The sequence below is a fragment of the Eschrichtius robustus genome, chromosome 1, assembly GCF_028021215.1.
Source record: "Eschrichtius robustus isolate mEscRob2 chromosome 1, mEscRob2.pri, whole genome shotgun sequence".
Taxonomy (NCBI): domain Eukaryota; kingdom Metazoa; phylum Chordata; class Mammalia; order Artiodactyla; family Eschrichtiidae; genus Eschrichtius; species Eschrichtius robustus.
Genome location: NC_090824.1, coordinates 74446377 through 74459597, shown reverse-complemented (window position 1 = coordinate 74459597; position 13221 = coordinate 74446377). Strand labels below are relative to the sequence as shown.

General features: G+C 57.0%; 2 protein-coding genes across 3 annotated transcripts in view; both read right to left on the bottom strand.

Moving 5' to 3' along the window:
- Positions 1–4453: 4453 nt before the first annotated feature.
- On the bottom strand, positions 4454–5889 carry CEBPE (CCAAT enhancer binding protein epsilon). The gene is made up of 2 exons (XM_068534813.1): positions 5380–5889; positions 4454–4789 (listed from the first exon to the last, which is right to left on the bottom strand). Exons 1-2 carry the CDS (start codon positions 5887–5889, stop codon positions 4454–4456), a joined length of 846 nt encoding a protein of 281 aa, XP_068390914.1.
- Positions 5890–12299: 6410 nt separating this feature from the next.
- Positions 12300–13221, bottom strand: part of SLC7A8 (solute carrier family 7 member 8) — a 55712-nt gene continuing 54790 nt past the window's right edge. For both annotated transcript variants that reach the window (XM_068547650.1, XM_068547658.1), the window contains one exon: positions 12300–12956. In XM_068547650.1, the coding sequence (XP_068403751.1) occupies positions 12799–12956 (158 nt within the window). In that variant the 3' untranslated portion in view covers positions 12300–12798. The remainder of the gene's footprint in view (positions 12957–13221) is intronic.

The window sequence follows — 13221 nt, the reverse complement described above, 5'->3', positions numbered from 1 at the left end:
CTACCTAGCTCAGACCCATGTCTCTAAAAGAGAAGGGGAGCTTACAGCGCTGTAGGTGGGGTGTCTCCCTAGTCGGAAGCCTTCCTTCTCCCAAGTCTTAGGACCCTTCTGCTGCTCCCTGAAGTCAGAATTGATGGCCAGGTGCAGCCATTTTCCTCTGAAAATACCCATCATTTCCCCACGGGGTAGTCTCAGGGAACTTCTGATGGGCCTTCTCAATGAGCTGCTCATTGATGTTTTTCTGGGGCCAAGCCAGGTCTGCTTATAGCAGCAGCTGACAGAGGCAGCCTGGAGTCCTGTCCGGGTCCGACCCTTCCCACTGGGGCGCAGCCCCGCTGAGTCCTGAGAGGAAAGGTCTGCCTGCTGGGGGTGATGGGAAGTGACTGGCCTGGAGGAGGTGCACAGGCCCTCGGCCAGCCTTGGCTATTGTTGCCTCAGCATCTCCTGTACAGCCCTCTCCATCCCATAGTCCCCTCATGGCTTGGGGCAGGGTAGGGAGTGGAGGTGAAGAGGCCCCTTTCCACCCTCACAGCCCCAACCGGGATCTTGCAACACTGGGATGGGGGCCCTGGGGGCCCAGGCATGTGGCAATCCGTGGGGGTGGGGTGGGGAGGTGTGCACCGAGCAGGGGGAGCGGCTTTCACAAGTCCGAGCTGCCACCGCGGACTGACCTTGGCGGGCTCACCTTGGGCAGCTTCCTCCCTCTTGGCGGTATCTCCAACATCCTACCTTCTCTTCCTCTGCTTCCCTGGGGCCTGAGATCCTGTCTGTCAGCTCAGGACTCTCATGCTGGTCCCCAGTTTTGCCCATGAAGGAAAAGTGGGCCCGAGCTGTGGATCGTAAAGCCAAGGGAACGCAGGTGTGTGCTATTTGGACCTTGATGTGCTGGTTTTCCAAAGTTCTCGTGACCCCGCCCTGGGCCTCGAACCTTCCCCAGGCAGGGGTGAGGCTACCCGCCCTTCCTGGGGGTGCCTTCTTTCTGCAGCCTCCGGACCCCGCGGACCCCGTGGACCCTGCGGCATCTCCACCCGGGGGGGCATGGGCAGCCTGCTCCTTAGGGACGGTCCTCCTCCCGGCAGAGGGAATGAAGACGGTCCTGGAGGGAGGGAGGCGGTGTTCTTGCGTACCCTTCCTCCTGCTTTCCATTTCTCCAGCCTCACCCGGTTTCCTTTCTTTTTTTGGACCGGGACACCTCGGGGCCTTGGCATTTGCTTTCCCCTCTGCTCTCCTTTCCCCCAGTTTGGCACATCTGCCTCCTCCTGGACATTTTTAAGGTTTCCACTTCAATGTCACCTCCTCCGAGAAGCCTTCCTTGACCACCCCAGCTAAAACAACCTCCCTGGGCTTCCCTGGTGGCACAGTGGTTAAGAATCCGCCTGCCAATGCCGGGGACATGGGTTTGAGCCCTGGTCTGGGAAGATCCCACATGCCGCGGAGCAGCTAAGCCCGTGCGCCACAGCTACTGAGCCTGCGCTCTAGAGCCCGTGAGCCACAACTACTGAAGCCCGCATGCCACAGCTACTGAAGCCTGCGTGCCTAGAGCCCGTGCTCCACAACAAGAGAAGCCACCGCAATGAGAAGCCCGGGCACTGCAACAAAGAGTAACCCCCGCTCGTTGCAACTAGAGAAAGCCCGCGTGCAGCAATGAAGACCTAATGCAGCCAAAAATAAATAAATAAAACAAAACAAAGCAAACAAACAAACAAAAAACCACCTCCCTTTCTGCTGGTTTAGTAGGTTTCCCCAAGGGGCACGTTCAGAGCGGGTAATTCATGAATGTATAGAGGTGTGAATGGTCAGGCTTAAGGGACAGCTGCAGAAGTGGTAAGCTCCAGCAGTAGCAGAGAGCCATCACCACCCCCAGGCTGCGAGGGCAGCTGCAGAGACTACCTGTCCTGTCCCTAGGAGTTGGGGGCTAGGGACCTGACTTCCCTCTCCTGCCACCCACAATCTCCTGCCCTGCCTGAACACAATAGGTGGAGGGGTCCTTCAGCCAAGAGTTGGGTTTGGTCACCACAGTGTTCTCAGCACCTTGCAAGGGCTTGACACAGGAAAGATGCTCAACAAACACTTGTTGAATAAGTTACCTTGGCCCAAACCAGTTGAGGTCAGGTTAAAACCTCAGGGTTAAAAGTGTGACTTCCGGCTACCTGTCATTTCCCCGGGATATGATCTGCCACAGAGGATCGAGGTGTGCCTGCCACTTGCCGTCAGGCAGGGACCAGGTGTTCTCTTCTCTCAGCTGAGGCTGTGGCTCTTCTCCAGACCTGGTGCCAGACACCCGCCCTGAGGAGCCCCCGGGTGCTGTGGGCTGGGAGGAGACACGATTCAGAACTGTGGGGAAGAAGCTTGGGGCTGATGCTGAAGCAACCCAGGTCCCGTCACCCAGAACCTTGAAAATAAGTCCAGGGGCAGTGGTCTTCAGCTGCGAGGAGGAAATCCGGAGGTTGAGTCACTTACCGTGCTCTGTACAAACCCCCTTTATGCAACCCATTCCCCTGGGCTGAAAGGAAGGTGTGGGATTCTCCCAGGCATCCACAGAGACAGGTGCCTCTTTCTTCCTAACTCAGGTAGAATAAACCATCTAGCGAGGTTCAGATTTGTCTGCCCAAACCAGACCTGGGGCAGGGGTATCTAGAGCACAGATGTAGGGGAGATGGTGCCTGAGAGACGCAGAGGCAAAGGCAGGAAAGAGACTGAGTCCTGGGTGAGGCAGGCGTGGTGCACCCGGACGTCCTCGATGTGGGAAGGCTATGACACTGGGGATGTGGAGGTGCGGGGAGAGAGAGAGGAGAGAGAGCGGACCGGGAGGATCCAGACCCAGTCTCTCTCCCTCTCAGAAGGTTATTCCTTGGTGTCTAACACTGCTTTCTCACCAGTGGCCTATAAGTCATTGGTGGCCTAGGAGAGACTCTAACCAGCCCATCTTGTGTCTCATGTCCCTGACTCTGGCCCCGCACTGTTCCATATGCCTCCGAGGGGAGGGTGTGAGGGCGAAGTAGAGACAGGTGCGTGTGTGGAGACAGCAAAGCTCACCTGCGTGAGCTTCCGGAGAATGTCTCTTATTCCCTCGGCTCTCAACTGCTTTATCTATCAAATGTGGCCCACACTATCTTGTTGTCTGAGGGCAAAGCCTACCAGATGATCTCTTGAGGTCTCTTCCAGCCCCTCTTGAGATCTGTGATTTTACAGAGCTAATTTTGGTTCTGCCTCTAACCCATTGCAAGACTCTGGGTAAGTCCCTTCCCTGTCTGAGACGTCAGTTTCCTCACCTGCAAAATGAGAAGTTTAGATGAGATCTCTGAGGTCCTTTCAGTTCGAGCAAAAGGGAATGATAACAAGTATTTGTGCTCACCGTATGCCAGGCCTTGTTTATCTATGAACGTACAGCATTACTACTCCTCCCATTTTGCAGATGAGGAAACTGAGGCACAGAGAGAAGAAGTAACTGGCATGAGGTCACACAGCTAGAAAGTAGCAGAGGGAAATTCAAAACTGAGGCTGTCAAGCACTGCCCTCTTATGGCTCTCAGGCTAGAGTTCTATGAAAAAAACTGTTTTCCACATGGGGTTTCACTGCACAGGTGTATTGTCATCCTCCTCATTACCAATTTTCTCGTATGCGAACAGGTCTCAAGGCCTTTCCCAACTAATTCGTCCCCCAAGCACTCACATTCTTTAGGGAACCGAAGCCCTAGGGAACGAGGGACAAAGGTGGGAGCGGGTGGGTTGGAGGCATGGGGGTCTGTCAGTCTGGCAGACTGAAGTTTGGGAACTGGGGAGAAGGGATTGAGTCCCGGATCAAGAGCTAAGGCACCGTAAATACATCAGAGCCATCTGGAATTTTCCCTTGATCTCCTGGGGCAGGAACTCCCAGACCTATACCTCAAGGTGAGATAGAGCAGGGCTGGGGTCAGCAGGCCCAGGCAGGAGGGACTGGAGGTGCTGAGATCTCCCTGCGAGCCACAGAGCTCTGCTAGGGGAGTGTCCAGAGGCTGCTCCGGGTCCTCTGGGGTGGGGATAGAGTGGGCCGGGTCGAGAGAAGAGCAGAGGGAGAGATACAGGGCCTGGCTGTGCGGTGCACTGTGGGAGAGCTGTGGGCAGCTTGTCTGCTGAATTTCCCGAATGTGGCCTGGAATCAAGAGGTATGCAGGCCTAGCCTCGTGCATTCCCTACCTTTGGAGTCCCCCATCTCTCTCTCTCTCACACACACACACACACACACACACACACACACACACGGGCCCAGTGTACAGCCCCAGCACCGTGCCATAGTGCAGTTTTATTCAGCCACAGAATCATTAGGCTGGGGCCCGCCCTCCTCCTTGTCTTGCCCCCCGCTGCCATTTGTCCACTGTCTTTGTCTCTGACTCGGCCTTTGGGGCCTCTAGGGTGAGGGTCCCCAGGGTCAGGCTGAGCCCCGGGGGCTGGTGCCCACAGTCTGCCAGGCGGGCTCAGCTGCAGCCCCCTACACCCTTGATGAGGTTGGCGGCCTCAGGGATCTGGCGGAAGAGGTTGCGAAGGGTGTCCAGCTCCTGGGTCAGCTGCTCCACGCGGCTGCGCAGACGCTCATTCTCGGCCATGTACTCTAGCACCTTCTGCTGCGTCTCCAGAATGCGCCTCTTGGCCTTGTCCCGGCTCTTGCGCACCGCGATGTTGTTCCGTTCCCGCCGCAGCCGGTACTCCAGGCTGTCTTTGTTCACGGCCTTCTTGCCCTTGTGCGAGGCGCCGGCCGGTGAGGGCGCCTTGAGGAGGGGGCTGCAGGGGGGCGCGGCAGCGGCCAAAGGGGCCTGGAGGGGAAGGTACAGAGGGACAAGAGTGAGGGCTGTGGGGAAGTAGAGCAAAGGTGGGGCAGGAATCCCAGTGGTCAGAGCACACGTGGAGCGTTGGAGGGATGTGGCATTCAGAGCCAGCTCCTGGCCCCCAACAGAACAGCCACTGCCCTGCCAGATGTACAGTGTCCTCTGCTCTGACCCAAACTCCCTTTCACGTCCCCACACTTTCTGAGGACACTTTCCTTCCATCTATCTTGAGTCTCCAGTTCTATCATCAGCAGGCATTTCCTTTTCTAGAAGCAGGAGGTGACACAGAAATGAGAGGAGGGGGCTGGTGGGCAGCAGAGAAGCTGGGGGGGGTGCGTGCTGAGGTCAGGGCAGGTCACCTGGTCACAGGGATTGCGGGACACATTGGTTCCGGTCACACAGTGGGAATCGGCGGGGGAGTGAATTCACAGAGAAGCCAAGAGGGGTTATGACTGGGGGGCGAACACAGAAGGCTTGTGGTGGGTCGATTTCACCGAGCAACACCACACACAGACCCCATCCGCACGGGCCTCCCTCCAGCCCCTGGGTGGCGGGGAGGAGAATTGAGCCACTCTTACCTTGAGGACGCGCAAGGGCTGGCTGGGTGCTGCCAGGGCCGGGGGCAGGTGCACGGCCGTCTGCCCACAGTGCGCCACTTGGTACTGCAGAGGGTTGTAGCCGCTGCGGCTGGCCCCCCGGCTGCCCTCGGGCCCCCGAGGCTCCTCCTTCACAGCCACAGCCCTGGGGTCGTAGCTCCCTGGGGTGCTGTAGATGCCAGGCCCCAAGGCCTTCCTGTCGGGGCCGAAGGTATGTGGAGGGTAGGCGAAGGGCCGCGGGTCAGGCGGCAGGTAGTGGGGGAAGGCAGGGGTTCCAGGGCCCTTAAGGCCTCGGGCCTCAGGCGCCGGCTTCACAGCAAAGAGGTCAGAGAGGAGATGTTCCTCCCCAGACTCGATGTAGGCAGACAGATCGATGGAGGCCTCATGCTCACACATGTCCCCCAGCTCCCCAGGCCCCACTCGGGCCCCTGAGAACTCGAGTGGCTGCTGGCCAGCCCGGGGCTCGCACTCGTAGTAGGTCCCGTGGGACATGGCCGGCCCGCCCCCTCGGCTCCCCGCCCCTGGCCGCCTTGCTCTTGGGGCACCCTTTGCGATGCTCGGCTTGCTGTCTCCCCCTGCCCTAGATCTGCCCTAGATCTGCCCTCTCCGATCTCCGCTGTCACCCACTCCTGTGTGGCTTCTCTCCTCCCTCCTCTGCTGTTTCCTTTTCCTTCCTCTGTAGTCAATGCCTCTTTTCTCTTCCCTTTTTTCCCCCCGCTCTCCCTGGGGTGACTCAGGGAGGGGCAGGGCGCACCGCAGAGGGAGGGATGCAGGCTTTAAAGAAATGGGGCCCCTGGCCTATTTAAGCAGTTGGGGGTACTCTGGTCAGGCTCCAAGCCAGGGTTCTGAGATGCCCAGGAGCTGATTCTTCTGGGAATGCCTCCCCCTCCCTGTTGAGTCCAGGGGATTCCAGAATCCTCCTTGAGGGCAACACCTCACTCTGAGTATCCTCCTCCCTCCGACTTCCAAAAAGGCCTGTGCAGAATGAGTGCCCAGTCAGAAGGAACAGAGAAAACCCTCCTCCAGTGCTGACCCCCAGCCTGATCTGAGCTCCTCCCTGGACACGCCTCCCTCCCTCGCAGTCCCCCCCTACAGTGCTGGTCTCCACCTACCCCCGGGGCCACTCAGTTCTTTTTGTAGCCCCACCTCTCCGAGCCACTCTCCTGGGTGCAAGCCAGGCGGTGCTGTTTGAGGGGTTTAGGAAGTAGTGATAAATCTGGGACCAAGCCATACACTAGGGCTTGTCTCATGGTGCAGAGCAGGCTCTTTTCCCTAGGCTTTTGCACAGGGTCTGTGTAACGGCCCAAGCCCTCGCGAGTTTCCAGCCCAGGCTAGCTCTAGCAGCCTGGCACCATCCCTGACTGCCCAGGCTCAGCTGAGGCACCTGGTCAGGGCTTGGGCCCTGTGCCCCAGACCCTGGCAGCCCCAGGAACTGACAGCTGCATTCCTCCGGTGGCTCCAGCGCCTGGCCTGCACTGCCAGAGCCTCGGGCTGGCGCTCTGCCCCACTTGGGTCCTGAGGGCTCTGCCCGTTTCCTGTGCCGCAGGGCTCAGGCCCTCGCAGCAGCTCAGTTTGCTCTTTTTCCTTCTGCATGGCCGTTCTCTGACCTCTCTTGGGTCCACTTCCTCTTGTGAGGCTTGAGAGGCCTTCTCTTTTGTCATCACCTCTTCCTGGGGCTCTGTTTCAGGGTCTCCAGGAGAAGCCCATGGCTCGCTCTCTGCGCTTTTTCAGACGGGGGCCCCCTCTCCCTTCCCTTTTCTCTTTCCTCTGGGAACTACCCACTCCCTCCTGTCAGAGGTACCGCTGTGGCCCTGCTTTTACCTGTTGCATCTCATCTGCAAAAGGGACTATAGGTACAGTGAGAAGGAAAGGACACATAGAAATGTGTCACTGGCTCTTTTGTCACCAGCAAATGCCGTGAGTGCCCTGTGGAGGCCAGAAGGTTTTGTAAGTCGGGCACAACGAGGGCCAGGCCTCAGTGGTGCAAATGCAGAGGGGCTGTGTACACCACTGGACGCTAAAATAAAGTATGCAGACAGAGACGGGGCTGCCTGCAAATCAGGCAATTACACCTCTATTTAGCATTCTTCCCTCCCCCTTCCCCACCCCCCCAACTCTCTGTGCACAGCTTGAGGTATTTTCTCTGAAAGCCCTGACCTGGCCTGAGGAGATCTGCTTGCACCCAGGAGACAGATCTCAGGTCCCAGACCGGGAGATTTCTGCCTTCTCTCCATTTCAGAGGACCCTGTGGCAAACAGGTACCAAAGCTGAGCCGCTCCAGTTTGGCAGCAGTGCCTCAGTTAAACACCAGGTGGTAATATTGGCCCAAAATTCAGGACTCGAGGGGCCACTGTGGTCAGGAATCAGGTGAACCGGCAGAGGGCAGCCTCCCACAGCCCTGGCAAGGGCAAGACGCCCGGAAGGAGGAAGAGGAAACATGGCCGAGATGTGGGTCTTGCAGTGCAGTTACAGGGAGAGTGGGCAGGCGGAGAGGACCAGGGCCAGGCCCTTGTCTCAGTGAGGAGGAATTCTATTCACTCCCTGACGATGAACTAGTGATGATAGTTAAGGCCTTGCATTTCCTGGTGTAATGCTTTTTCAGTCATTGAAACATACCCTTTTCCTTGCAGACCATTTCCCTGTGAATCAGATAGGAAAGTAAGCAAGATAGACGGTGTACTTATCCTTGCTTTGTAAAGGAGGAAAACGAGGCTGAGAGGGCGGCCACCCAAGGTCAGGCAGGGCTGTGGCGCTGACGTGGGGGGGGAAGGGCAGGGGTCTAGTTCTTAAAACCCCCGGGGAAGAAGGGCTAGGGAAAGGGGGAGCTGTGTGACTCAGAGAGCTTTCTTTGCCCTCAGTCCGGCACCCTGGGGGAGGGGGAGATGCGTCAGGAGCGGACGAGCCGGCGCTGGAGGAAGCCGGGAGGTGTGCAGATGGGCCAGCAGGAAATGAGAACGCTCGGAGCTCCGCCGTGGAGGAGATAAGTGATCTCGGCCCCTCACCTCCCTGGCCGACGTTGCCGTGTTTCCCAGTAACCGGGGCGCTCTGGACGTCTGGGCGGGGAAGGAGGGGGCGCTGGAGGGGAAGGGGGTAGGGAGGGCAGTGCTAGTCAAGGGCTGGGGGATTCTCGGGTTCTGCGGAGTTGCTCAGGAGCAGATGAAAGCCCCCCCGCCCCACCCCGCGGTCACCTGGTCAGCAGGATCATTTTCTCCCTGCAGCTGCTGTTGCTACCTGTGTGCATTAACTGAAACAAAGCCCCTGTAGTACCTTAATGACTTTGTAACAGGCCTCGGTTCAAACACCGCCTCCTTCACCAAGTCCTTCCAACAGGGAGGCAGCGAGCATGTCCGATAGAACCTGGCTCAGATCTCCCTGTCACCTACCACTCGGTGACCTTGGGCCAGTTACTTAATCTCACTTGTAAAATGGCAGTAGTAATGCCTACTTTGTCGGTTGTTTAATTAAACTTTGAATAAGATAATGTATGGAAAGCAAGTGGTCTCAGCCAGCCAGTCTCCCTCCGGCCCTCTGACTGCCCCCTGCGGGGTTTATCTGTGTCTCCTGAGTGACACACTACCTGCAGCTATTTCTGAAGCCTCAATTGGACAGGGATTTTTGCACGTAGGTCCCAGGCACTGCGCAGGCTCTGGGGATCTGGCGGGTCCAGCCCTGCCTGCAGACGCTCGCAGCCCAGCAGAGTGGGCAGTGATCTGTGGTGTGCACACATACGTGCCATGTGCATTCTTATCTTCTTTCCCCCGGAGACTATTTGCTCCTTAAAGGTAGGTCAGATACTTTTTCAGCTAGGGTGACCACATTGCCTGAACTAAAATTAAGGACAGGTGGGTTGACACATATGCATGTTCTTACAGAGACAGTGAAACAAAATATTTGAAGTCTGTGCTGACTCGGAAAATTCAAGAGTAAGTTTGCTATTCCCATAGCGTATAGCAAAATCCTGGATACAATGGTTAGAGAAACATTTATTGTTTGACTACATTAATAAATGAATGCATAAGCAGCTGTGATTTCAGTGACCTCCAAAGGCTCCCAAATTCCCTAAGATCAGAGCGTCTGAAATTCCTCACATTAAAGTGACTGACAGGGTTAAGACAGCATAATGGCCCAGGTTAAAAATAAATGCATGTTGCCTAGGAGGAGACCCACATTTGCCCTTTTGAGCAGGTTGAAAAGATCAGCAAGTGTCACCTTACAAAAGAGAGGGCGCCCCCAGGGACAGGTGTCTCCAGGGACTGAGAGAGGTTGGGGAGGGCTGGACTTGCTGGAATGGGCTGACATGAGGAAGCCTCGGGCAGCCTGGGGAAAGGAAAAGTGTGTGTTGGGGAACTGGGGGATCCCCAAGGGAGATGTGAGGCTTGGCGAAGGGCCTCTTGCACAAGACTGGCCTCTGCCCAGTTTGCTCTCACTCTTCTGGGACAGCCACGGGCTGGGAGATTCAGGAACCCTTTGAGATTAGATTCAGTCTTCTTTTTTCATCCCTCTAAAAGTGCTGAATAGGTTAACTGACTTGCCCAAGGACACACAGCTGTTTGGTGGCTGGGCTGGGTCTCAGAGCCAAGTGTCTGTGCCCCTGTGAATGGCAAGCCTCCAGCCTCAGTCTAGAACGCCAGCCACAAAACAGGCGTGTTGGGGCCAGGCTGGGACTGGGAGTGGAGGCATCTTGCCTGCCAGTGTCCTCACAGTGTTCCAGACGGTGAAGGGTGATGTCTTAACGCACCCCTCACCCCCCCTGCCCCCGGCCCTGCCTCCTCCCCCCCCACGTCTGTCAGCAGTGCTGGCTCTGGAATGATGCTGTCTCAGGACAGGCAGCCGGGAGGGCTGCCCACAAAGGAGGGACTCCAAGCAAGGACTAATCCTGTCAACTTCCTCCAGCGATTAACCCAGAGCGCCAGGAGGTACTTGTCCTTACCTTGACTGCTTCCTCCTCTTTCCTGATCCCTCAGCCCTCCTAGTCTTCCACTCGGACAGCTGAGTGGACCCCACCTCACCTCCCAGTCCCTCCCATCAAGCCCCTGGCATCCAGCTGGGTGCTCTGCTAACTGCCTACCCCCCCCCCCCCCACTGGGGTCTCTCCACAGGCTCAGCCTGTCCCTTCCTGATGCCTTCGCCTCTCTCCACTCAGCTTGGTGCTGTCTCTCTGTTGCCCATGTTCCCACCCTGGGTAGGGATGAGGTTCTTCTTCCCAGATAGTTTGCAGGCTCTCAGCATAATACATAGGCAGGAACTTAACACTCGTGACTTCACAGAGGCAATGAGAAAGTTTTCGGTTCAAAACGAGAGGGAGCTGTTAAAACGCGCTGGCACTGGGCCCTGGGACAGCTCGGAGCTATGGAGCACGAGGGCTTTCAGGAATGCCATCCTGGAAGGAACCTGGCAACCAAAGACCTCCCTCCTGACAGAAACAGGAAGTGCCTGGCGACTCTGCCTCGGAAGGTCATTGAATTATCAACACCACCGACTTCATTTCCATTTAAAATTTTATTACATCCACAGGAAAAAAAAGAAAAAACCCTCACAAAACAAAACACAACTAAAACCTAAACCAACTCAAAGACAGAAGATTATTATCCAGGTATAACTAAAACCCTCCCCGAAAAAAGAAAAAACAAAACCTTAAAAATCCAAAAGAAATAAAAATGCCAGCTTCAAAAATATTTATCCAAAAAAGTAAGGCATCCACTTTACAAAAAACAATAATCGAAGGAGGTTGGAGGAATGAGAAGAGGGAACAAGAGGATGGTCCCCTGACCCTCCAGGGGCCAGCCCCAGTCTGCCTCGAGTCCACTCTGAAGGGACCACGACTCGGACCAAACCTGCATCTTACCAATGCAGGCTCAAGCAGGCCGGGTGGGAAGCTGGGAGACCCAAGTAGGCCAGGGGGACTCCCCAGGTTTTCCAGTTTCAGCAGACAGGATGGGGAGTTGGGGGAAGAGGGGGACTCCTGCTTGGGATAAAAGGATCCTGGTCCTTAGCACAACAGGTGTGGCTAGGAGGCTGCAAGGGCGCAGGGCAAACACCAGCACCTTCTTTGGAGCACAGGGAATGGCAGCCTCTGCCTGCAGGACAGGATGGCCACAAGTCTGCAAACCACAGAGAACGGGCTTTTCCGAGAGCCTCCAAAGTGGGTACCTTCTGCCACTGTCCTCTCATCCTGTCCTGGAGGCTGTCCAGACAGGACAGTGGTGTGAGCAGAAAGGAGGGAGGGGTTATCTGAGTTGGGGGAGGAACTGGCCTTCAGAATACACTTTCTCCTCAAACAGTCTCCGAGGTGATGGGATGGGTACCTCTGGGGAGATGGGAAACAGCCCTCCCTCCCTGGAAGGCTTTTCATGCCAGGTCTGACAGGAGGGCTGGAAATAAAGGAGTATTTTTAGGTCCAGTTCTTGGATGGGAGGTGACTTAAGGCTGATTTGGCTCGACTTTCAGGCATGAAGGGCTTGGGGAGACTTCACACCCCAGGAGCCAAAGTCTGGAGAGGAGGAGAAGGGCAAGACGGGGGTGCCGGCAGTGCTGGCTGCCTGGGGCTGTGTTGGAGCATGACTGCAGAGGTAACAGGGTGGCGGGCTCCTTCCCATGGGGGTGGGAGGGAGGAAGAGAGGAGCTGCTTTGTCATTAGGAGAGAAACGTCCGCTACATTGGAAATAAGCAGCTTTCTGGCTTCAGGGAGCTTTGGCACTGAGTTGGGGGGAGGAGGCAGGGGCAAGGCTGGGTTTCTACAATCTGAGCCTTTCCCAATCTGTTCCACAGGACCGGCCGGGGTTAGGGGAGGGGGCAGTCCTCCTGCCCATTGGTCCTTAGGTCAGTGGGGAGATGCTGTCCTGACAGGAACCTCACTCTGCACAGAAGGCCTAGGCTGGGGTGGGGGTGGGGGGGGTGGTGGGAGGATGGGGAGGGGTGGGGCAGAGGGAAGCATCACCTCTGATGTCTTCGGTCACTGGTGAAGGGAAGGGGATTTGGGTCTCTTCAGCTGACCTTTAATGGTGACAGATTTGCTCGAGTCTGTCCCCAAGTGACTCACTGTTGCTGCCACTTCTCTTGGAGCTGAGGCCTCCCTCGGGCTCAGGAATGGGGAGGGAAGGCAGTCCTGAACTCAGGTTCCTGAGGAGGCGACTAAGGGTGTGGGCCCAGGAGGGAGGGCCGTGTAGGGCACCCCTGGAAGCTCCACTGCTTTAGACACAGGCCTTGGGGGTGAGAGGAGGCTGGATCTTTGGGTACAAATGTCAGTATCTTTGTCTGTAGTTTCTCACCACCCACACCCAGGTCCTGCCCCTGCTTGACAGAGGCAGAGGGGTGTGTGTGTGTTTGGGGGACCCAGGCAGGGAAGGAGGGCAGAGAGGGGGATGAAGGCGGAGGGAAGCAGCTGAGAGGGGAGGGCGGTCCTCAGGGCTCCTCTGCAGCCTTGTCCTTGGGGGCAGCGGGCTGGTAGATGGGCTGCCGCCACTGCTCCACATCCTCATTTAGCTCCTCTGTCCCTGAGTCCTCCTCCACCTTGGGGTACACAACCATACACATCTTCTGGCTCACCAGGGTCAGCAACTCTGCAGGAGGAGGCCACACAGAAACCAGATCAGTGCTGAGCGTCCCACCAACCTGGCCAACCAGACCAGGGCCCTTCCCAGCTCTCCAGGAGACAGCCACCTCACCCACCTCCTCCGTCTCTGGGCAGCCTGTTTGCTGGCCGCTCCTTCTCATCAAGGCTCCATGCCCACTGACCACCAATTCTAGGGTGTCCACTGGTCTCCACCCAGCCCAGGGCGGCTGCTATAGGATGGTCACTCTGGCAGGCCTAAGGTCTGTGCAGAA